Source organism: Pinus tabuliformis, chromosome 4_2 (genome assembly GCF_031772625.1).
Source record: "Pinus tabuliformis cultivar Carrire ecotype Pingquan chromosome 4_2, CPIR1, whole genome shotgun sequence".
Lineage (NCBI taxonomy): Eukaryota > Viridiplantae > Streptophyta > Pinopsida > Pinales > Pinaceae > Pinus > Pinus tabuliformis.
In genome coordinates this window covers 826,843,254-826,868,356 of record NC_142304.1, presented here as the reverse complement: position 1 = coordinate 826,868,356, position 25,103 = coordinate 826,843,254, and the positions used below count along the sequence as shown (strand labels likewise).

The 25,103-nt window shown below is 38.7% G+C and overlaps 1 protein-coding gene across 2 annotated transcripts in view; it reads right to left on the bottom strand.

Moving 5' to 3' along the window:
- LOC149172212 (zinc ion binding/nucleic acid binding/hydrolase) overlaps positions 1-25,103 on the bottom strand; it is a 252,682-nt gene that overhangs the window by 126,413 nt on the left and 101,166 nt on the right. For both annotated transcript variants that reach the window (XM_089424259.1, XM_089424258.1), the window contains exons 3-5: positions 935-1,797; positions 723-827; positions 55-319 (exon numbers count right to left, since the gene is read on the bottom strand). In XM_089424259.1, coding sequence (XP_089280385.1) covers positions 55-319; positions 723-827; positions 935-1,797 — 1,233 coding nt within the window. The remainder of the gene's footprint in view (positions 1-54; positions 320-722; positions 828-934; positions 1,798-25,103) is intronic.

The following is a 25,103-nucleotide window of genomic DNA, read 5'->3' as shown; positions in this document are numbered from 1 at the left end:
TTAAACATGATTACAGACCAATAATACATAGGACATGAGAATATGAACTTATACCTAAAAAGGTCTTCTCTTCACTGGTAAACAAGTGAGAATGATGTTCCAACACTGTTTGAATTATGATTTTGAAGTTTCTCTGATATCTGGGTGTATCCAATGGAAAACTATTCAACAGTTTAACCGCATGTACAGCCTTCAGCCAGATAGTCTCAATAAATTTTTCTTTGCCAGAGTTTTCTTGATCATTGAACTGTGTTTTTTGACAAAATAGCTTTATAGGAACTGAAGCAAAATCATTCTCGGGGACAGATGTAATGATACCCTGCAAAACATCATCAACCATTACACAAAGTGCAGTAAACCAACACAATGAAGATTGATACTAAGGAAAAAGGCTATTGGCATACTGCCTGGAGTATCTCCAATACATAGTGCATAAGGAGCTAATGGGTACAAAAATGGAGAGCATCAAGTTACTACACTGAGATGCTAGATAGTCCCATAGCATTTAAGAGAAAGGTTGAGTATGATATATCAGTATCACATTGTCTTCTAAACAGAAGTCCATGTATGATGCACAACAATGATTTCACTTCATATACAGGCCAATCCTCCCTTTTCAGAAAAAGGTAAAGGTAATACAATTTGATTATGAATTACAAGAAAGCTCATTAAAAATGGAATTGCTTCCTGAAAATGTAGCATTTCTTCCTAATCTGGCGTACCTCGATCTGCAAGAGACCACTATCAAGAAGAGGAGAAAGATAGCGAACCAATTCTCGAGGAAGATGACCAAGTACTGGTTCGTTTTCAGAACCCACATAAGTTACCTGATCAGAACACAGCACAACAACAGTGAAAAAAATTCTCAAATTATAGAAGAATTCGCTTATCCATTGTCAATACTATTCCTAGGAGAAAAACAGAAGCAGAGAACCTTGATTGCATTTTTATCCTTTGGATTCTCTGAATCTCTCACAACTGAAATAGTTGCTCCTTGCTCCACCTTGACTTCAGAATTGAACTTGCGCCCAACAATATGGGTGTCTAATATTCCCAATAATAAATTATTCTTGATGCCATCCATATTTTTGTTCTCAGATGCATCTTTTTGAACAACCACCAAGGAAGAAGACACCATGTCTGTCTTCTTTGATGAGGAATAACTGATGCTGGTTAAATTATTGCTTGTGGCCCAAGCTTTCTCTTTTTCATTTAGAATAGTTATTGTGCCATCTAATCCATGGTGATCAACAGGCCTGCCCTTGTTGCAGTACTCAGCCCAAGATTCATGAGTGCTTCTATGTGCATACAAGGTTTTGTCATTCTCTAAAGAAATTTTACCTTCCCTTGAATCTGCAAGGTTGTTTACTTCTATTTCATTGTTTGAAAGACTACACTCGTACTGTATGTCCCCTTTACTGGGGCAAGGTGACATTTCAGTAGGGGTTTTGCTGATAGATTCCTCTACATCACAATTTTCTGCACTAGCCATTTCTAAAATAGCCCTTGGCAATGTTTTCAAAGTGCCACTCGTCTGTTGAATTTGAAATTCTGAACCAGTGTTTCTACTATTCCCATTAAAAGTATCTGTCATACGATTCTTTGAAGAAGGAGACGGTAGTACAGTGGCCACAGTATCAGCTGGAAGTTTCTGTTTCATATCTTGTTGTATGATATCATTTCTGAAGTGTGTTATGCTCTTCCCCTTGTCCTTCGTTTTGGTACTTAGTCCAACTCCAAACTGAAGTAGTGTGCCTTGGGTAAGTTTTCGCTGGGACCTTCTTGTAAGGCAGAAATCTCCAAAAGGAAAAGGAAAAGCACAAAACATGCAGATAAGTCAGGACAGACAATATATTGTCTCTAAAAATAGATGCAAAGGAGATACAAAATGCATAATTAGATTCAGGAAATGAAAATGAAAAGGAAAGCACAGAGAACATGCATCATGCATGGACAACATATAAGCCACTGCAGATCAATAGAAATACTATCACCTGTGATTAAATTGAGAATGACAAAATTTTATGCAATGCATAGTTCTAAAGAAGAACCTAACTAAATATTGGAGTCTATTTTGCACTTATTCTTTATGAACATTAAAAATATTTTACATAATGTCACAAAACGGTCTCCCACTTCTATAAACACAACATATCTCAACTTGAGCGAAAACATTTAGGTTAGCATGATATGCACTTAGAAGTAGGAGTCTGGTGATAAGAAATGATCAACTAATATATTGGAAACTGGGTAGGCAGTGTCTGTGGGTGTGAATACAGGGATGCCATTCCCGAAATTAGGGTGCATGGAGGGACGATGCATCACTTATAAACGTTTAAGATGAATTTTCCATTCAACTCAGGCAGACAACCAAAAGTGAAAGCCACACAGATAAATACACTCGCATTAACAAATAAAGTGAAATAGTTTTGCAAACTTCAAATATATCAAAACTATTGAAAGAGAGATAACTTGACAACAAAAATAAACTAACAATATTAGATAAATGCTTTACTTAATAAACAATAATAGATAATATATTTACTGGACTATAGGCAAAGTTTGATGGAAGGAAGGCACATGGTATTTTAATATTTAGAACTTTCCCAAGAGGATGTCAGAACTCATCTGCGAACCAACACCGCTCCCTATAACCATACTTAATGTCGCCTAAACTAGATATCTAATCTAAAATGAGCTTCTCTACAATATAGATAAATTATAAAATAAGCAAGAACAGTGTTTGCAGCGTGCCTACGTACAAAATGGCATTACACTGTAAACTTTAGAGGTAACTGAAATAAAAGCAAGCAATATGATAGAAATGAAGTCAGGTTAACAGAAATAAATAGAAAAAAAATAAAAAAGCACAAAGATTGGAAGCACCTTCACACCCAAGTGAACTGCACCTGTAAATCTGAATTGCCTGGAAAAAGAGCTCTCCAATGAAACTCCATCGATTATATTCGCTTAAGTGATAAAAGTTACAAATGAGGAGAGAAACTCCCAGTCAGAAAGAAAAAGAAACCCTAACTTAAGTGTGGCATACCTTACAATAGTAACAGTGTACCATAGGCATTTATAGGTATAGTCCAATGGAGAGGAATAGATATATTAAATGTATAAGTTACAAGGGTATGGTGGTATGTAGTCGAGAAGATTGTTTCATATATATATATATATATATATATATATATATAGAGAGAGAGAGAGAGAGAGAGAGGACATAAGTGAAGTGAGTACCTTATAAGACGCAACTTTACATTATTTTAGTTAATGTGAATACTAATACTAATAATTAGGTATGTTACATGCCCTCTAATGAGTAAATTGTTCACATTAGTGTTGAAAAAGTCGGCATCAGCAAAAAATCGGCGAGATTCCTGAAAACATCGTTTCAGAAAAATCAGCGATAAAATCGGAAAACCATGGCAAACATTAAAAAATGCAAAATATATATATATATTCAGATTTTTAAACATATAAATCAACAACTGCATCAAATAAACACATTGGCACATAAATATGAAGAAAGCGTCGATATATGTGATGTTGTGGATGTCAAATAAAAATGATACATCAAAGGTGATAATCATGTTGATCCCTGATAATTGTTCAATCAAGGACTCCGATATGAAGAACCAATACAAAATAGCATCACATATATAAATGTATCTCATCATTACAAGTTATATGTACAATGGCAAAACAAACAAGACTAGCAGCTAGCCTTCTCCCCCTTTTAGGAGAAAAGATGATGGGTTGTTTGCCAGGCCCTGGCCCTGGTCCTGCACCAAATGTCAGACAATGATTGATGGTGTTAATTTCAATATTTACATTCACCCCATAACACCATTAACAACATTAGCAATTATGTAGAGAGAACAACAAAGGTCAATTGAAGAAAAGCATGCAAAATAGAGACACCAAGATTTGGTTGGAGACCAGGGCAAAACCCCACAAGGGCGAAAACCCGGAATTCATTTATTCTTCTTCTATTAGATATTCATCAATTGTTTATCTGAGATACAAAGTACAATGAGAATGAGATACAATAATCACATCAGGCCTCCTAGGGCCGGTTACTCCTGCCGTCTACACCTACCTACAAGTTAGTGAGAAGAGATTTCAACCCCACAAGGTGTGGTTGGTGGCACGAAACTAAGAGAAGGGACTGTCACACTAATCCTGACTCTCTCTGTTTAAGCTATCTCCTAGGTTAGCTAAGGGGGGTGGTCCCTAAAGAAAAACTAAGTTAAAGACAGGAGTTTCTGTGGAAATTCTATCACTGCAACCACTGATTTACTTTACCTACTTATTTTCCAATAAGTTATTTATGAAATTCCTTCAATAAAAATTAAAATAAATTATGTTGCAGATATCACACCATAATACAAAAACAAACACATGCACAAGAATCAACACATCGACACAGATATTTTGGACAACAGTCCCCGGAAAAAAACCAATGTGGGAAAACCGATGCAGCAAGGGAGTATTTTATTATTCAACGATTCTTCAGTACAACAGGGTGCAAAACTGGCTTACCCAACAGAGAGAAAAAATTCTCCAGCACTTCTCCCAGTCTCAGCATTAGCCTGGCTGACCTCTGTGTAGCTCCCAGACACTCTGTGCCAAACCCTGCCTCTCTGCGTCCGCCGTCAGCACCAGGCCTCTCTGGGTCACCCAAGCAAGCCCTCCAGTGATTGCGCAGTCTGCTACTACCTCTGTGTCTCCCTCTCCAACCTCTGCGCTGGTCTTCTGGAGTTGCTCCCGACTCTTTGTTCCGTACTTGCTACCTCCTATTGTTCTCCAGACCACTAGTTCGAATTTCTCAGCTAACCCCGCTCCAAAAATCGAACTGACCGGTCTCCCTCAGTGTGTCCTCCAACTGAACCTTAAGCCTCTTCTTATGCTTTTCTCGTTGGTCCATCAACAGCCAAGATTAAATCTCTAATCAACGGCTAAGATTAGATTTGGCTTGATCCATGACTTTTGGACCCTTCTAACCCAGTTTTATATAATACCCATTAATATTTATTTTCCCTAAGTTTAGACTTCGGAACTCCATTAAAAATATTAATTATTTTGATATCTCCGAAACCGGTTAGAATCTGCTCAAACCATTTCTAGGTCTTGGAGATCTCATGTGCTTTAGCCTCTCCACCAATTTTCATGGCTAGAGCACATCCGATGCTACCCCAAATCAACACTCCCTCTTAGCGAGGACTGTGCTCTAGTAATACTCCTCACTGAGTATCACCTTGATCATCCAGCATCGGTCCCTATGTTGATGCTAAGCCCCCCTGCCCAACATCCTCTGCACTACTGCATCTTGTACTGCTGCCCATGGTCCTGCCACTGCCACTGTTGCATCTGTACAGCAGCTCCCTTTGCATCTGTGTTGTTGCTGGTCCTTTCTTCCAACACTGCAACTGCATTACAACTCCCTCTGCCACGTTGCATCGTGCTACTGTTGATTGCTATTGCACTGCAACATCACCCCCATTTCTGCTACTGAAATGGATTCTTTATCATCCTCATCTTTTCCCTGAAATAATCAAACTTTGTTCTTCCAAGGGCCTTGGTGAGGATGTCTGCCACCTGTTCTCTTGTAGGAGTGTAGCTCAACTGTACAGCTCCTCATTGGACACAGTCTCTGACAAAGTGACACTGGATAGAAATATGCTTTGACCGATCATGAAACACTGGATTCTCAGAGAACTTGATGCAACTCTTATTATCGCACATGATCCTGGTCGCCTCCATTTTTCTTCGGAATAGGTTCACAAGCAGTTTTCTGAGCTATATGGCCTCACACGAAGCTGTGCTCGCCACCATATTTCTTCCTCAGATGAGCTCAAAGCCACAGACATCTATTTCCTACTGCACCAAGAGGTCATTCCGGATCCAATGTTGAAAAAGTACCCAGAGGTACTTTTCCTATCCACTGAACTTCTTGCCTAATCTGCATCAGTAAATCCACTCAATCTGATATCCTTACTCCTGGTGTACAAGAGTCCATAATCGACTGTTCCCTCTAAATACCTGAGAACATGTTTGGTTGCTGCCCAGTGCTCCCTCTTCGGTTCCACCATGAACTGACTGAGGGTGTTGACAGCATGGCAAATGTCTGGCCTGGTATTGACCAGATACATCAGGGACCCTATGAGTTGCCTGTATAAGGTGGGATCAACATCCTTGTCTTTTTATGCATCAATCTTCTTCCAGTTCGTGATCGTTGGAGTAGCCATGGGTCTATAGTCCTCCATCCTAAATCTCTTCAGAATTTCTGTAGCATATCTCCCTTGCCCAAGGAAAATCTCTCCCTTATGTTGCCAAACTTCCAACCCTAAGAAATAATGCATTCGTCCCAAATCCTTCATATCGAAATCTATGGCTAGATTCTTCTTGCAGTCCCTGATGAGCCTGGATGATCCTGTCAGAAAGAGATCATCCACATACAATACTAAGATTAGCGGCTCATTCTCTACAACCAGATAGTAGAGATTTGGATATGCGTCACTCTTGACAAATCCCATCTTCTACAAGTAGCCATCGATTCGACAATACCATGATCTAGGTGCCTGTTTCAGCCCATACAAGGCTTTCTTCAACCTGCATACATGAGACTTCTTCTCATGTGTCTCAAAGCCCTCTGGTTGTTCAATGTATACCTCTTCTTCTATCACCCCGTTCAGAAATGTCGTTTTGACATCCATCTGATGAATCTCCCACCCCATCTGTGCTGCAAGAGATATCACGGTTCTAATAGATGTATACCTGGCTACCAGGGCGAAGGTCTCTTCATAGTCAATTCCTTCCTTCTGAGCATACCCCTTAGCCACAAACCTGGCTTTATATTTCTCTATACTGTCGTCTGCAACGTATTTGATCTTGTAGATCCATCTCGAAACTACCATTGATCTATCTTGAGGCCTTGGCACTACCTCCCAGACATCGTTCACCATTATGGAGTTGTACTCATCTACCATCGCATCTAGCCAAACCCGATGTTGAACTGCCTCCTGGAAACTGGAAGGCTCCCCATCCTGAGCTACTAATGCCTAATATCTATCTGGTTGTTTTCGCTACCTCTTATTGTTTCTTGGCGCACCAATGAAGTCCTCTGCATCTTGCATAATCTGACAAAATTCCCTGCTAGTTCTTCCTTTGCCAACAGGTGCTTTTGTTAGCTCTTCCTCGTCCTGTGAATCTTCCTGACCCGAGGAAGAATTCTTTATTTCCGTTGCTTGAAGAGGTTTAACCAAAGGCTCCTCTTTTGACTGCTCCTTGGAAGGCATTTCACGAGATTTTCTGAAAGCCCTGTCCTCCATGAACTTCACATTTCGTCGAACCACTACCTTCCTGCTCCCTAGAAGATAGATTCTATATGCCTTAGCGCTCTCGCTATATCCCACTAGATATCCTTTTTCTGTAGTTTGATCCAGCTCTTTCCTCTTTTCCTCGGGTACCCGACAATATGCTAAACTAGATATCATTTTTGGGATTCAACTGCGTTAATTCATTCACGTATGACCATTTCCATGAGAGGTAGTCATAACTGACTAATTTCTCATGATTTTAGAATAGTTCACTTAGCACTCATTGTATCGGGTGATGCTCACAGGGGTGAAGAAGTGGGATTGAAACTAGTGAAATGAATCACATAGCACCAATCATCACTTCCGGGGATTGCTCCCAGTAACCAAGACTTCTCAGGAGGCCACCCATCCCAGATCGCCTCTGGCTCAAACACACTTAACTGTGGAGTTTTCCCCACAATCAAGCCCACTTAGCTTGCTACCCCATTTGCAAAACCTTAACAAGTATTATGCCTCATGAACCATTCAAGTAGAGATCCCTTCACTCTTTTTGAATTTAAGTATTAGGGGTTTACGCAATGCATTATATTAGATATCATTTTTGGGATTCAACTGCATTCCCAAATATCCGAAAATGACTGACTTCAAGCGCTTTCCCTATGAAAACTTTCTCTGGAGTAATCTTGCCCAATGCCCAATGAGGAGTCCTGTTCTGAACATAGACTATTGTGTTGCATGCTTCCGCCCACAGGAATTTTGGCATATCCTGATCATACATCATGGCCCTAGCTGCTTCTACAATAGCCCTGTTCTTCCTTTCTGCTACTTCATTCTGCTCTGGATTGTAAGGAGCTGTCCACTCTCTTCTGATTTCCTCCTTAGCGCAAAAATCAGTGAAGTCCTTATCGACATACTTTCCACCATTATCTGAGCGCAAGACTCTTATTTTCTTCCCAATCAGATTCTCCACCAGAGCTTTGAACTCTTTGAATCGACAGACAACCTCGTCCTTGGCTTTCAGAAAATAAATCCAAGTTTTCCTTGAGTGGTCATCAATGAAGGTAAGGAAATACTCGGCACCACTAAGAGCTTTAGTGGACATAGGTTCGCAAATATCTGAGTGTATCAATCCTAGTACACACTTGGCCCTGTTTTTACTTCTAGGAAATGTTGCTTTGGCATACTTTCCCAGAGCCAATCCTCTGCATACATCATCTCGTTCCGTACTAAGATCCGGAAGTCCTGTTACAGTGCTCCTGAGAATTCTCTCATGGTGCAAATGTCCCATTCTTTTGTGCCATAGTTCGTTCAAATCTTTGTCTCCATGACTGCCTATTAGTGCCATTGGTGATTCTAGTTGTAGTCTATACAACCTGTTACTTTTGATCCCGATCTGCACTTTCTTTTTCCAACTCGGGTGTTTGACGTATACTTTCTCCTTGATGAAGAAGACGTCATAGCCTTTGCCTTGAAGTTGCGACACGGAAAGTAAGTTCATCCCCAATCCTAGTACATGCAACACATTGGTAGCACGAAACCGCTCTCCCGATTCTGTTTGAAAAACTATGGTACCCCTCCCTACTGGAGTACACTTTGCCTTGTTCCCCATGGTGATCTGAAAGTTCATCTTCTCCTCCCGATAATCTGAGAAACATTCCCGGATTCCCGTCATATGCCAAGAGGCTCCACTGTCTATATACCATATCTCTGATGATGCAGAACTAGTCATACAAGCCACTTCTTCTTCCAGCCTGGAAGCCAACATAGAGAAATCGAAATCACTTTCTCTTGTGCAATTTTCTGAAAATTTGTGCAAGTCTCTTGACGTAGATGTCTCTGCATCATGGTCTCAACCCATAATTGATTTTCCCTTCTTGTCTCTGATTACTTGCTCCGATACCATGTGAAAATTCTATCACTGCAACAACTGATTTACTTTACCTACTTATTTTCCAATAAGTTATTTATGAAATTCCTTCAATAGACATTAAAATAAATTTTGTTGCAGATACCACACCATAATACAGAAACAAACACATGCACAAGAATCAACAAATCGACACAAATATTTTGGACAATAGTCCCCGGAAAAACCCAATGTGGGAAAACCAGTGCAGTAAGTGAGGATTTTATAACAGCAATTCTTCAGTACAATAGGGTGCCAAACTGGCTTACCCAACAGAGAGAAAAAATTCTCCAACACTTCTCCCAGTCTTAGCGTCAGCCTCGCTGACCTCTGCGTAGCTCCCAGACACTCTGCGTCAGCGCCTACCTCTTTGCATCAGCACTAGGCCTCTCTGCGTCACCCACGCAGGCCCTCCAGTGATTGCATAATCTACTACTGCCTCTGCGTCTGCCTCTCCAACCTCTACGTTGGTCTTCTGGCATTGCTCCCGACTCTTTGTTCTGTAGTTGCTACCTCCTACTGCTCTCCAAACCACTAGTTCGAATTTCTTAGCTAACCCCGCTGCAGAAATTGAACTGACTAGTCTCCCTCAGTGTGTCCTCCAACTGAACCTCAAGCCTCTTCTTATACTTTTCTCGTTAATCCATCAACGGTCGAGATTAAATCTCTAATCAACGGCGAAAATTAGATTTGGCTTGATCCATGACTTTTGGACCCTTCTAACCCAGTTTTATATTAATACCCATTAATATTTTATTTTTCCTAAGTTTAGACTTAGGAACTCCATTAAAAATATTAATTATTTTAATATCTCCCAAACCAGTTAGAATTTGCCCAAACCATCTATGGATCTTGGAGATCTCATGTGCTTTAGCCTCTCCACCAATTTTCATGGCTAGAGCACATCCGATGCTACCCCAAATCAACAGTTTCTAGGAGAGTTGTTAAAAGTCAAATATATTACCTTTTTAACGATTTATAGGCAAAAACGGATATGAACAATAACCATCAATATATGAGCATTCAACTAGTGCCTTCAAATAAATTTCTCTTAAGAAATGAAATTGTATTTTCTTAAAATGAAGTGAAATGCTTTCAAATGGAAAGCCAAAGCAATCCTGAAAAGTGAAACAATAAACTGTTAGAACAAGATATTATAAATGTTTTTAAGATGAACAAGTTTACAAGTCAAAGCATGGAAACTATCTTGCTCAAAAGGATACAATTGTTGATTTCTAATAGCATCAAATGTGCTCTGTTGTCGCACAGATTGACACGACAACGCTCAAACCGGGGGTTGTCACTCTGATCCCCGATCTCTCCGTTTAAGCCTGTCTCCCGCTGCTAAGGGGGGTAGACCCTATGAGGTGATGAAGACCAACTGTCGACCAGTTGGGTTGGGAAACACGAAGGACAACCAGCACTAAAATGATTTTATTAAGTTAATAGACCAGTGCCTTATGGAGTTAATGGTTAAATGATTAGATGTCAAATGCTTGCAGAAATATGAGCTCATTAACAATCATTTTACCATCAAACAACAAAGATTAATGTTTACCACATGCAAAATAATCAACAAATGCTTAATGGCGTAATGATACTCCAGCAATTAAAATTTCGAAAGATAAAGTGCTTTAAATAACCACATAAGATGCTAGCCAGAGATTACATTCATGTAGTTAATCTTTGAACGAACATTTAAGCATGTTCAAAATGATAAACATTAATTCCCACATCAAAATTTTAGCCTCAGCAGAAAAGATAAAACATAACAAACTCCTGAGCCAAAACTCAAACTGGCAAAAACTTTCTCAATTTTTTTTTTTTATATTTTCCAAATAAAACAGAAATCTAAATCAACAAAACTTAAATCTAAAGAGAATTCTAAACTAAATTAAGTCAAAAATCTAAACCATAAGAAAAGAAAACTCTTTATGATTTTTTTAAAGTTTTATAATTTTTTGATTTTCTTTATTTGTTATGAAAATCTAAACAAAAATAACTTAAATCCTAATCTGAATCTAAAACTAGAGAATGAAACTTTAAATCTAAAAAAAAAAAACAAATCTTAAATCTAAATAAAACTAAAACCCTAACTAAAGTCTAGACAAAGGGCCTTTTTTAATTTTTTATGAATTTTTTATGATTTTTATATTTTAAATGGATATTTAACCAAACTAAATCTAAAATATAAATAAAACTAAAAAAAAAGCCTCAACTTTTTATGATTTTTGGTAAAAATATTTACAAAACTAACCGCTAAACAACAAAAAAAAAAGAAAAAAAGAAACTCATTTTTTTTTAAAAAACAAAACTAACTAAATTTAAAACAAAATTAAACTAAATTAAAAGATAAACGAAAATCTAATTCTAAATCTAATATGAAGTTAAAACTAAACAATTGAAAAAAAAAAAAAAAAAAAAAAAAAAACATAAAATCGAAATTATATATATATTTTTAATTTTTTAAAACTTTAGAATCATTTAAACTAAACTAAAGTTAATTCTAAGTTTAAAACAAATAAAAAAGAATAATAAAAAAAAAATCTGAATCTAAAACTATGTGACAAAGTAAAAATCGAATATCAAAACTTGAGAACCCAAACCTAAGTAAACTAACGCATAAAATAAAAAGAGAATTTCAAAACGGTGTATATCATATTGTTTTTGCAGGTCGAAGAGTTTGACCGCAGCAGGGAGGAACGGCACCAGCGTGAAGGAGTTAGGGCGCTGGAGCAGCGTTTGGGCAGAGATGATTTCGAATGCTTGCAGATTGAATGCAGTGGGCACGTTTTGCACGCAGCGACGGCGTATGGCAGCAATGGACGCAAGTAGCAGGGAAGACTGCAATGGAAATGGAGAAGAAACGCAGGCTTGGACAACAGTAAATGATGGACGCGTGAGGGTTATGGAGCGTGAAAATGTCGCGGGCAGCGTGGTAAATAAAATTCGTTTTATTACTGTGTACAGGTGATAAGGAAAGCATCAGCTGAGCGATGGATGGAGGATACACATATGGATTGGGCAGGCTTTTGCAGGTTATAGCTGCGTGAGGAAAAAAAAATGTGAGAATGAGCTGATAGATGAGAAGCGTAGGGGAAAAAGAAAATCGAATGGCAGCTGCGTGGAGATTGATGCAATTTTGGACTGCCATTTTTGGGAAATAAGGGTAGGCAGCACACGAGTGAGAGAAGGCTGCGATGAAAACCGCAGAGGGAGGAGCTGCCACGATGAGGAATGAATCAACGTTTTGGCAGCTAGGGGTAGGCGTTGCGGCTATGTGAAAGGCTGCGTATAGAGCAGAGAGAGAAACTGGGTGCCTTATGATTGCATGAAGAATGCAGGCTCTGAGCTGCAGAAAAATGAGCAGCAACGTGAGAAACTTTACCCAGCCTGCTAAAAAAAAAAAAAATCGAAAATTCTTGCAATAAAATTGAAGCCCCGAGCAGCATAGAAACTGAAACCGTTTAAACCCTTCCTGCTTCAGATTGCATAATGGGAACCCTGAAAATTTTCTTAAAACTTGTACCTGCAACCTGTAATGGCAAAAAATGGAACATCCAAAAATGATATGTGCATAAAACAAAAACTGAAAACCCTAAACCCAGCAAAAAATTTACAGTATTTACAAACTGAAAGCTCTTAAGAAGCCAGATTTATCAATAATCACAGTAATATTATCAAAATTTAATTTTATTGCAAAACGCTTCAGAAAACCCTGCATGCATTCATAAAAAATATTTCGAATGACAAGCCCAGGATCAAGAACTGGCTGGGCTCTTTCAGAAAACACAACCTGGGAGTTGGCTGGTTCAACCGAGAACTTCCCCTAACGCCCGGTAATCTGAAAAAAGGATTTCCTGCACAGCGTAAAATCAACCATTAACATTGAAGGAGAAAACAATAGTGAAACCCTGATCAAATGGAGATACCTGCCACTATATTTCAGAATCTAAACTATTATTCAAACCCCAAAGATCAGACAAGATACCTGTGCCTAGATCAATCTTCATTAAGCTATCATCAATAGATATAAATAAAATTATGCAGAAAAACTAAAACAATCTTACAGCATTTTCAGAAGAGTAACACCGGCAAGATTTTTAACCCCAAAGTCTTCTTTATTGCACAAAAAATGACTACAAGAGAGCTTTCTTTAGCACCAGACTCTCAGATCCAATCTGATTTCAAATGACCCCTAGCACCCTATTTAAAGGGAAAATTCCCAACAGCTAGTTCGAGTGATCCACGTCAAAAAGATCTCGACCATCGATGAGGATCAAGATATCTCTTAATCTCATCCGTCGAATTTTTAATACATTAAAAAATTGAAATTCTGCATTTATTTACTCAAAATATTATTATTTTATTATTTTTTAAGTTTTTACTTTATTTTATTATTTTATTATTTTTATTTATTATTTTTGTTTTATTATTTTTTATTTTTATCTAAATTTTTATTTATTTTTTTAATTTATTTTATAAATTTTTTTTTTTAGTTATTTTTTTCAATGTTGCACGAAGCGGGAGCGAAGCGGAAGCGCGGAGCGCGGAAGCGTCATTTTCCAAAAATCTAGGAAGCGAAGCGTCCGCGGAAGCGTCTGCTATATATATATATTTTTTTGCATTTATACTCAAAACAAACATCCCAAATACCAAATTAATTGTAGAAGACATGAAAACATGCATATTTTTGCATAAATCAAGATAGATATGGCATCCATGATTCCATTGTAGTTACTAGTATGTACAACAATCATCTATATTCTAGCTATTACAAACATACATCAGTATCAATTTGATATTGCTTGATGCCTATAAAATTTCATAGGACAAGCTCAAGCAAGAGAAGGAATGCAATCACAAGGAAAGTTATCAAGTTTCTATCAAGCAAGGGACTGTTAGAATTCAAGTTTGGGAATATGTCAGAGCTGGGCTCAATTGCTCATGAAGGCCACAAATCAAATTTGAAAATGCAAACCATGATTGCAAAGTCCTCCTTCAGCATTTAATGGAAGCAGCCAGCAAGGAGGCTTGGAGAGCTAATTCAAGACTATTTAGGGCAGCATCTCACTTGCTAGATCAGGCCACAAGTCAAGAAGTATTGATGCTTTTTCTGTGCTATTTTGTGGAGGGTTTGTCTCTGTTTACAAGGCTGCAGGAAGGTGCTGCTACAGCTGTATGAGGAGGAGGATTTGAGAGCGCCAAGAGGCCTAGAAGGGACCTACTGCCCTAGCTGCAGTCATCTCAAGCAACAGCACAGGTAAAGGGGGGTGGTTCCTTGTCATCGAAGGAGATTCTCATTCTTCTCTAGGCCACAAAGAAGGGTTGTTTCTACAGCAGCTTGGGGGGTCTGTTTTGAGGGGGTGAAGGCCTAGTTAAGGTCCTCTACCCAGGCCACAGTCATCCTGAGGATCAGTGTAGTTATAACCAAGTATATTTTCATGTATATGAAGACCTAGACCTTGCTGTAGCAAAACCGTGAATTGTAGGAGGCTTGAGGAACCTTAAGCCCCACCAGCAGTACATTGAATACCTAGTAGATCAGCATAGGTGGAAGCATAGTTGGACATAAGATCACAGTGATTTGAAGCAAGGTAAGGGCAACAAACTACATTAGCAAGAATTGCAGACTTTAAAAGGAAGTCTCTCAGATCTACTCTCACAGTGTATTGATAATTTGATACTGCACCTCTGGAATAATTGGACGTTCGTTATATGGCTATGCTCTTGCTCCTGGTATGATTTACCAATAGTGTCATATGATCATTGGCATATGCTTCAGTATGATTCTTTGCATTATGACATTTGTTCATGACATCAATTCAATATGGACATGTCACTTGCTTCAGTCATATATATGTTATCGTTTCTCATATAGATCAATATTGGTATGGCTTCCCAATATTGGCAATGATGGGTATAAACCTATAAGCAGAGACTTCTTCATTCTTATATGCACTTAGCATTATGTATGGATATCACTGCTCAAATAGCTTGAGTATGGTATTGCTATGTTCTAATTACAGCAGTATATGCATGACCTCAACTTCAACAGTTGTATATATTTATGTGTGTGTGTGTGTATCAATCTCACAAATATGTATGGCATCCCTATGTATGATGGTACAGTATATGAATATATAGAAATGCATCCATCAGTTCAGTAGATATATATATGGCTCTCTGCTTTGTACGTATGGTACCTCTACCCTTTTTCAATGTATATTCATTGAGTTGGCATTGTATTCAGAGCAGTAAGACCCCTCTACCCTTTTTCAATGTATATTCATTGAGTTGACATTGTATTCAGAGCAGTAAGACCGTATATTCAGGCTACAATGCTCAAGTTATATGGTATTAGGAATCCTATATGAGAATGATGTCATATTGGTGGGTTGCGTCCGGGTTGCGTCCAGGTTGCGTGCGGGTTGCGTGCGCTTCCGGGCGGGTTGCGTGGCGCAACCGGATGCCAGAATCGCCCTCCGAAGCGCGGATCCGGGCCACCGCCACCTAAAAACCAGGAAGCGTGTTTAAAAAACGGAATCGCGCCACCTGCAATTTGGAATCGCGCTTCGCCTCGAGATTCCGAAACGATTCCGCACGGGTCGCGGTTCCGAGTTAGGATCCGGGGGGGGGGCGATTCCTGCAACCCTGATTTTTTTAATTTTTTAATTTTTTAATTTATTTTTAAATGAATCCTCCAACTTAGCCTTTGGAGAAATCACCTTGGACCTAGGACTTAGGACTTATGAGGGGATTAAAACATTTTCTAACCCCCAAGACACTTTACATCATGACTTTCACAATTTTACATCTCAAGGGGGAGAACCCATTTGACATAGACCCTCATAAACCACCCAGTTCTGCGACACAACTATAATCTAGCAGATTAACACACTAGGATTCTCCTAAGATTCTAATGACAAAATCCATTCCGGCTTTGGGGTTAGGCTGAAGGAAAACTCTGCCGATAATGGATCGGTGAGACGAAAAACCTTCCGAAACGTAGATTATCACTTAGAAAATTAGGTCTACCAAGGCAATTTACATACATGACTCATATCTGCTAAGATTATTTACAATTTATACATACAGACTGGGTTTACAACATAAATTGATCAAGTTGTCGATGACTGTCAAATGGCACGGACATGTCGATCAAGCGCTATCCCTTTTTGCGAAGAAAAGGGGTGTACTGCTGGGAAGTTGACACGTTGTGGTCAACATGCTCTAAGTCTCAAATTTTGCAGGGAGGCTTACGCACATGTATTCCAAAGAACCCAGAAAGCGTTTTGGAAAATTCCACCCAAAAACAGTTTTATTAAAATAATTAATTATTTTTAAAAGGACCCTAAGTCTAAACTTAGGAAAATAAAATAATTGAAGGGTATTAATATAAACTGTGGGTGTAACTTCTAGAAAATACGAGGATCAAGCAGAAATGATCTTAGCCATTGATTAACTTCTACTCTGGGTCGTTGAATGTCAACGAGGAGATTATTTAAGGAGGTTTGAGGGTCATTTGGAAAGACACGCAGAGAGTTCAAAAGTTTGATTTTCTGAAGCAGAGCAGAGGAGCTGCCAGGAGGATTTCGATAGTGGGCTATTGTAGTGAGGGGCAGGGATAGTTGGGTTGGAGTACCTTCTCTACGACCCAGGATATGTAGCAGAGAGGCAGAGAGGCATCGCAAGGAGGCAGTGTAGACCCAGGAGGGGTTGACGCTGGGCCAGAAGGGCCCATACAAAGCTTGACGCAGAGCCAGGAGGGCACACGCAGAAGCAGCATAGTCTTCCAGCAAAATTCTGAATTTTCTGAGGGAGCTGACATTTATGAGCCGAGAGGGCTGGAAACTGCTCCAGAGGGCAAACGTTTCTGAGTTGAGATGATGCAGAGCTTTTTACAACTGACGTAGGGCCAGTGTAGAGATAGTCGGGGATAGTTGGTTCAGCTGCCGAAACAATCGAAACTTGCCGGGTAGAGTGAGGTAATCTCACTAAGTTTTTATGCCAGTTTATTTTCTCTGTAACTGGATTGTCTTGGTGTATATGTTGCTAAGTACCATACAACTGTCCCAATGTTAGTTATTTGTCCCTTGCATGTTGTTCTCCTTTGGAGACAGATGCTCTGGTTGTTCCGGCAGTTTTGACTGTTCCCGGTAGTTCCGACAGTTCCGGCAGTTCCAATTGTTCCCAGCTGTTCCAGCAATTCCGGTTGTTCCCCGCAGTTCTAGCTTCTGCCCTTTGCATCAGCTTTCCCGCCTATTCCGACAGTTCCTGGCAATTCTGGCTGTTCCCCGCAATTCCGGCAATTTCGGCTATTCCCGACAATTCTTCACAGTTCCGGCTTTTGCCCTCTGCGTCAGCTTTCCCGGTTGTTCCTGCAGTTCCCGACAATTCCAGCTATTCCCGGTAATTGCTTTTCTGGCTTTTCCCGGAAGTTCCGGTTTTCCGGCTTTTCTCGGAAGTCCCGGCAGTTCCGGCGTCTGCCCTCTAGATTAGGGCAACGTTATCCCTTAAGGTCTCTCCTCCTACTAAAACCCAAAGACAAGTAGAGAGGAAGAGATCCCAAGTGTGTTGAAATGACTTGAAGGCCACCTCTATTTATACTAAAACGTTGAGCACAAGTGGGGTTTATTTGGTTGTTGGCCGACCTTGACAAATTGTCCCATAACACAAATAAATTCATATCTCCATGAATACTTATCGGAATTGGATGGTATTTAGATCAATCCTACACCTCTCGATGAAAGGGATCCAAGAAAAATATCAACTTCCATTAATAATATGACCCACATGGATTTTGGCCCTAATTGTCAATTTTAACAACATATATCATAATCATATATCCAAGTCATTATCATACTGCAATCAAGGGTTTTGGGGTATTACCGTAATGTCATAGTTTTGTGTTAGTTTTTGTAGCATCGGACAAGTGTTCTAGTCTCAACTTTGGTCAGAGAGGCTAAGAAACACAAAATATCCAAAACCCAGAAAAGGTTTTGTGAGAAAAATCCTAGAGATAGCTCAATTAAGTTAATTGGTCGACAATTAAATATTTCGTAAGTCTAACTTAGGTAAAGTGATTAATTAATAGCAATTAATTGAGAAAGGTGAGAATGCTCTAGAAACTCACACAGATTGAGTTTGAGATGATCTTAATCGTTGATGGGTATCTAATCATGGTCAATGGTTCAACAACAAGAGATTATAAGAGCAAGACACTAGGATGGAGATAAACATATCAAGTGTATGAATGATCTAGGCAGATCAAATTTCCCAAAGAGCATACCTTCAACCGGGAAGAGAATTCGAGCCAAGAGATCAGTTACAGAGGCAAAGGAGCAGTAGTTGAGATTCTAGTGTGTTGAAATATGTAACTAGGTTCAATCTTCATAAATGTATGAGTCACAATGAAATGTACTTATCAAAAGAATGAAGAAAATATTTTATTATTATCAATATGACTTATTAAAGCATGGGTTTCATGTTTGGGTCATCTTGTTTTAGGTCAAAGTCCCCATTGAGGACTTCTAGGATTTATTATGAGTCATTAGAGTCATTGTCCATTAAAAGAGACCCTTATTGGGTTTTCGAATCATGTAAGAAGAATTATTTGTGAGTCAAAAATAAATTTAGTCTCCTCCACACCAAGTCGGCCTCAAGAAGGGTAATTCGACCACACTGCCAACTGGAAGGATATATATATAATCCAGTTCGAATTCATTTGGAGCAACTAATTCGATATCCAAAAGCTAGAAGTTGGGAGGTGCGAAGTTGGAAAAGAGCTGGAAGGAGGCTGGAAAGAAGTGCGAGTTTTTGGAGGAAGATAGAAGACACCAAGATCTAAATTTGGGGCCATCTCTCTCTCACTTCTAAGGAGTATCAAGGGTGATCGAAGTTTTCTTTGTCTAGTCAAAGTTGTTGTTGCTAGTGTTACTGGGTTGAAGCTGCTACTGCAAGTTGACGCTGCTAGGTCAAAGTTGTTTTTGAAGGGTTATCATTTGCAAGAAGAATTGAGGGTTGACTTGGTGTGGAGGAAGTCTTTGTCTAGGTCAAGAGTCTTGGATTATCTCGAGAAACTATTGAAGGAATAATTGTTGACTAGGTTTTCCCCGAGATAGGGGTTTTTCTCTGATTGTCCGCCTACATCTGTTGTCCTTGTGCTATTGTTTTGGTAATTGCTTGATGAACTAAAAGATACAAGAAGAACATAAAGATAAAAGAATCACAAGTAATTATCTATATAAGAAAATCTTTCTGTCTTTTTTATTTTCTAACATGGGATCAGAGCTAAGGTGAAGGAGGAAAAAGGCAGTTTTGAGTATCTACTAAAAGGATTCTAAAGGATTGATCAAGGGATCATATAAGGAGCTCTTATAAGAAAAGAAACTCATTATCTTCAAGGACAATGTCTAACACAATAAAGAGTGAGAACAAATTGGAAGGAGCATCAAACTACAGGTCATGGAAGAAGAGAATTGACCTCATTCTTGAAAAGAACAAGGTCTTGGATTTAGTCAAAGGAAAGGTGAAGAAACCTACCGAAGAATCTAGTGATGCAATCAAAGTGAAGTATAAAGAGTTTGAAATATTGGCTATGACACTCATGGTAGAAAGCATAAAAGACAATATTGTCCCATACATATCCAATATAGACCATGCTCAAGAAATGTATGAAGCTTTATCAAAATTGTTCACTATCAAGAACATCGGTCAAGTAGCAAGTTTGAAGAATGAATTAAGGACTACAAAAATGACAAAGGATGATATTGTGGCTTCCTTCTTTGTAAGGATATCTAGAATTAGAGATGAACTTCAAGCCATAGATGAAATTGTACCGGATGAGGAGCTAGTAATCACTGCATTATTCATATTTCCACCTACTTGGAGTTCTTTTGCTTGGTCTCAACAGCTGGAAAGAATCCCCCTACCTTTGAGCAATTATGGAATGCTTGCACCCAAGAAGAAATGAGAATCTCATTAGTATCCAACAATGAAGAAGAAAAGGTTTCAAATGCATACTCCGCTTTGTGAAAATTCCTAGACTCAAAGGAACCCCTACTACAACAAAACAGAATCTACTTCACCTACTTGATTTTTAAATTACATTCATCAAGTTATTCATTTGAATACTGAAGCAAATTACTTCTGCAACCTACACTACTTAAATATTTGATCTCATGAAACCAAAAACAGAGCAAAGAACAAGATACATAGGACACACTTATTTTTGGACATAATAGTCCCCGGAAAAACCCAAAGCGGAAAAACAGGTGCAGCAACTCTAAGGGTTTTATTATTATGCGGGAGAAATATCTGAATACAAATCTAGGATGCTCATCTAACAATCCTTTACAGAGAAAATACTGGCAGAAAATTTGAGTGAATTTACCTCACTTCACTCGACAACATTTCGGCTGATCCAACACAAGACAAGCTAACCCCGGCTATTTTTGTGCCACCTCTTCTGCTCTCTGCATCAGCTTTCCTGTAATGCCCTATTTAATCTTATCCTACAAATTTTACTAAGTGTTTAGATTTCCTTAAATATGGACTTATAATTATCAAGAAATATTGGTACATACTTACATTGGTGAAACTGTAAATTTGTTAATGATATAAATTTTGTTATTATTCCCAATTTACCTCCCCAATTAATTACCCAATTTTATATTCATATCACATCTCCAAAAAAATGTCCTCTCACATTTACTTGGGAGAAGATATGGTCTTCTCCAATTAATTACCAATTTATATATTCATCTCTCATCCAATGTTGCACTAATCGTTATCGGGATAATTTCGACACGGGGAAAAAATCGGAAAAAATCGTAAAAATCAGAAAAAAATCATAACATACAAAAATATTCAATTTTTTCAATTTTTTTAATATCTAAACCATCTACAGCATAAAATAAATACATTGACACATAAATATGATAAAAGAACTAATATACAAAATGTTTAATATCATTTCTAGTGCTACATCACACATAACAGTGAATCATGTCCTGAATAGTAAGTCCTGACTCTTGAGTCCCAACTCAGCCTCAAAATATCAACAAAAAATATAATAATGTATCTCATGAGTCATAATGTCATATACAATGAAATAAACAAAATAACTAAAGTCTGATACTATTGATTTCCTCTGCCCCTCTTGCGAGAAAATACCATAGCTTTCCCTTTCCCTCTAGATGTAGATGTTGGTGCTGGTGGAGTTGGCAGTGGAGTCTGTTGTGCTCTAGAAGTTGAAGAACTACGAGTAGGAGCTATAGGAGGTAGACCACGTCCTCTACTGGTGGCAGAGGTAGCCCGGGCAGGTGATATCACCTCCTCCTCCTGTTGCTCCAACTCCTCCTCCTCCTCCTCCTCCTCCCTCTCCACTACATCCTGCACTAACCAATCATCAGCAAACTCCATGAGAGGCCTCTCGGCCTCAACCCTCCATGCAGCAGTGGTGTCAATCCCATCCAATGAGATGGCCTCCATATCAGGTGTCCTCTCAAGTTGTCTCACCCACAATCGAAGATTGTAGTAGACATAGACCATGTCATTAAGTAGCTGGGACTCCAACCTGTACAAAAATCATGAAATAATAATTATAAAAAAAATATTGTTTAATGAATTCAAAAAATTATTTGGAGATTTGCAATATTTTAAATTTTTTAGTGTTAAGCAGTTGCGCTTCTTGTTGTGTATTTTTTCAAATACACTTCAGTTGTGCTCACATCCTGAGGAGCTACATGTTTGGCTAAGGATTCGAATGGCAAACTTTTGCAAAAGCGGTACCCTGGCACCATACATTCTCCACCATGCATCTACAACAAAATTAGAAATAAAATTTTAAATAAACATAAGAAAAAAAATGGAATTTGAAGAGACAATGAAATTTGAAACAAACTAAAAAATACCTGGCATTTTAATCGTCCTATCAGTCACAGCCATGTCAAAGCCAAATGTGCCACCTACCATCCTATATGTCTCAATTTCTTTAGAGATTTTTGTACATTCTGCTAGAGATCGCACCATCCTCTGGACACAGGTTAAGAATCCATCCATGATCTCAGCATCAAATACGAACCCACATGCGTAAGAAAATGCGAGGTTCAGGTAGATCCCTGCAGCATGAATGGGACAATGGAGTGTGTTGTTCCATCGTTCATCAATCACTCCCCATAGGAGGAGTTGTCTCTGAAACCCCTCATCTCCTTTATCATCATAGTAGGCCCGAATGGATTCTTTCGCCCTGTCCATGGCCTCATACAAATAGCCCATTGCGGGTTTCTCACCATCAACTAATCGAAGAACCTTTACCAAAGGTTCAGTAACGGCGCACACCTCTTGCACTCCCGCCCAGAAGTCTTCCTGGTATGAAACTAGTCTGCATATGGCTTCTCCCTTTGGTTTGCGGCTCATTGTCAAAGCACGCCACTCCTCTAAAAGAAACATTCTCTTCACATCCCACATAGAATTCAAGAGGAATTGAAGAGATATGAAACTGGTGGCAAACCGTATAATTGCGGGGCGCACCAACTCTTTGTTGTTGGTGAATTTTCTCATCAAGCTAAGCACAGATGTATGATTATATATAGATTTTGTAATGCTTTTGGATGACTCAACAATATCTTTGACAAAGAAAATTTTCCCAATGTCCTCCAACATCAAATCAATACAGTGTGCAGCACAAGGTGTCCAAAATAAAATAGGATGCCTGTCCATAAGCATCCTGCCAGCAGCAACATAATTTGCAACATTGTCCATTATGACTTGGACAACATTTTCTGCACCCACCTCCAAAATAAACACATCCAGCTAATCACATAAAGTTCTTGCATCTTTATTTGTGCAGATGCATCAACAGATTTGATAAACATAGTCCCCTTGGGACAACTAACCAAGAATTTTATAAGGGTTCTCCCCTTTTGGTCAATCCAACCATCTAACATCACAGTGCATCCTGTTTATGCCCATGATGCCCTGAAATCCTCCAATATTTTGGTGCAGTCAAGCTTTTCATTTTGAATAATTTGGCTTCTAATGTCATGATAAGAAGAGATTTTGTACCCTGGGCCAACAGTTGCAATAGCATCAACCGCAGGCTGGAAAAATGGATTATTCCTTACAATGCTGAAAAGAATATAACTCCAAAGGAGAAATTTGGCCAGCAACTTGTCAGCTTGTTCTTTCTCAATATTTTTAAGCATTGAAGTGATAAATGGCTGTGAACCAGGTGTGGTTCGAAAACCAAAAAATGATGAGGCAACTACTGAGTTGGTTGATACTGCAGTAGAACCACTGCCACTTCCTTGTTCAGCTGACTTTTTTAGTTGCATCTTCATTTCTGCTTTGGCCTCTCTAGTGTGGTTTAAATTTTCCAATGATGTCATGGCTCTTCGGATGATTTCAGGGTTTGTCTCTGCGCAAGGCCCTACATCAAATCTAGGGATTTGTGCAAGGTGATACTTCAATCTATACACCTCCCCAAACATATGGTGCCCACACAACTTGCAAGTCAAATTTATTCTATCATTCAGACTATCAAGTTCACCAAATTCCCACAAAGGGTCCAATTTCCTTGGCATGTTTGACTTTGAACTTTGAAATTGAAAACTTGAATGGTGTTTCAGTGAACCTATGGCAAAATAAGGATTACAATTTACAAGTTACAAACTTACAATTTAGTATTTACATTGTACAAAAACTAAAAAAAATTACATACAATTTAAGAAACCCCATTCCAAACCCAACCAAAAAAACTAAAAAAAAAATACATTGGACAAATGTCAAAAACCCCATTCCAAACCCAACCAAAAAAACTAAAAAAAAATTACATTGGACAAATGTCAAAAACCCCATTCCAAACCCAACCAAAAACATAGAAAAAAACAAAAACAAAGTTACAAAACAGTGAAAACACAAAACGTTGGTGCCCATACCGGTTTTATGGAGAAAATGTGTCTCCTCCTTAGCTCACACTTCGTTTTTCTCCTCCAGTTAGTTGATTCAGCTCCAAAATTACCAAGTCTCCAAACCCCCGTCGCGCGCCTGTCTGCTGTCCAAATGACAAACAAAATCGTGTTTTTCCCTTTAAAACACGCGATGCCCGACAGTGCCACGATTTTTTGAATAAAAATCGCCATTTTTTCATAAAAATCGACTTAAAAAAATATTCGTTTTTATCGCGCGATTTTATCGTTGTTTTGAAAAAAATCGCGATAAAACGATTTTATTGCAATTTTTTGGTGATTAGTGCAACACTGCTCTCATCCCCAAAATATTTACTTGGGAGAAGACATGGTCCTCCCCAATTGATTACCCAATTTTATATTCATATCACATTCCCAAATGTCCTCTCAGATTTACTTGGGAGAAGACATGGTCCTCTCTAGTTAATTACCAATTTATATACTCATCTCTCATCCCCAAAATATTTACTTGGGAGAAGACATGGTCCTCCCCAATTAATTACCCAATTTTATATTCATATCCCATTCTCAAATGTCCTCTCAGATTTACTTGGGAGAAGACATGGTCCTCTCTCCAATTAATTACCAATTTATATATTCATCTCTCATCCCCAAAATATTTACTTGGAAGAAGATATGGTCCTCTCCAATTAATTACCCAATTTTATATTCATATCACATTCCCAAATGTCCTCTCATGTTTACTTGGGAGAAGAGAAGTCAAATATAAGGATGAAGGAGAAATTATGGCATTAATGAGAGGTGGTTGAGATGGAGAAGAGAAAGGGGCATAAAAGGGGAAAGATGAGGGAAGGAAGGGGGATCCTTGGTCTTGCTGTGGTTTTGGTTGGGCTGTGGTTTTGGAAGAATTGTTTGAGAGAGGGGAGGAGAGTATTGTTT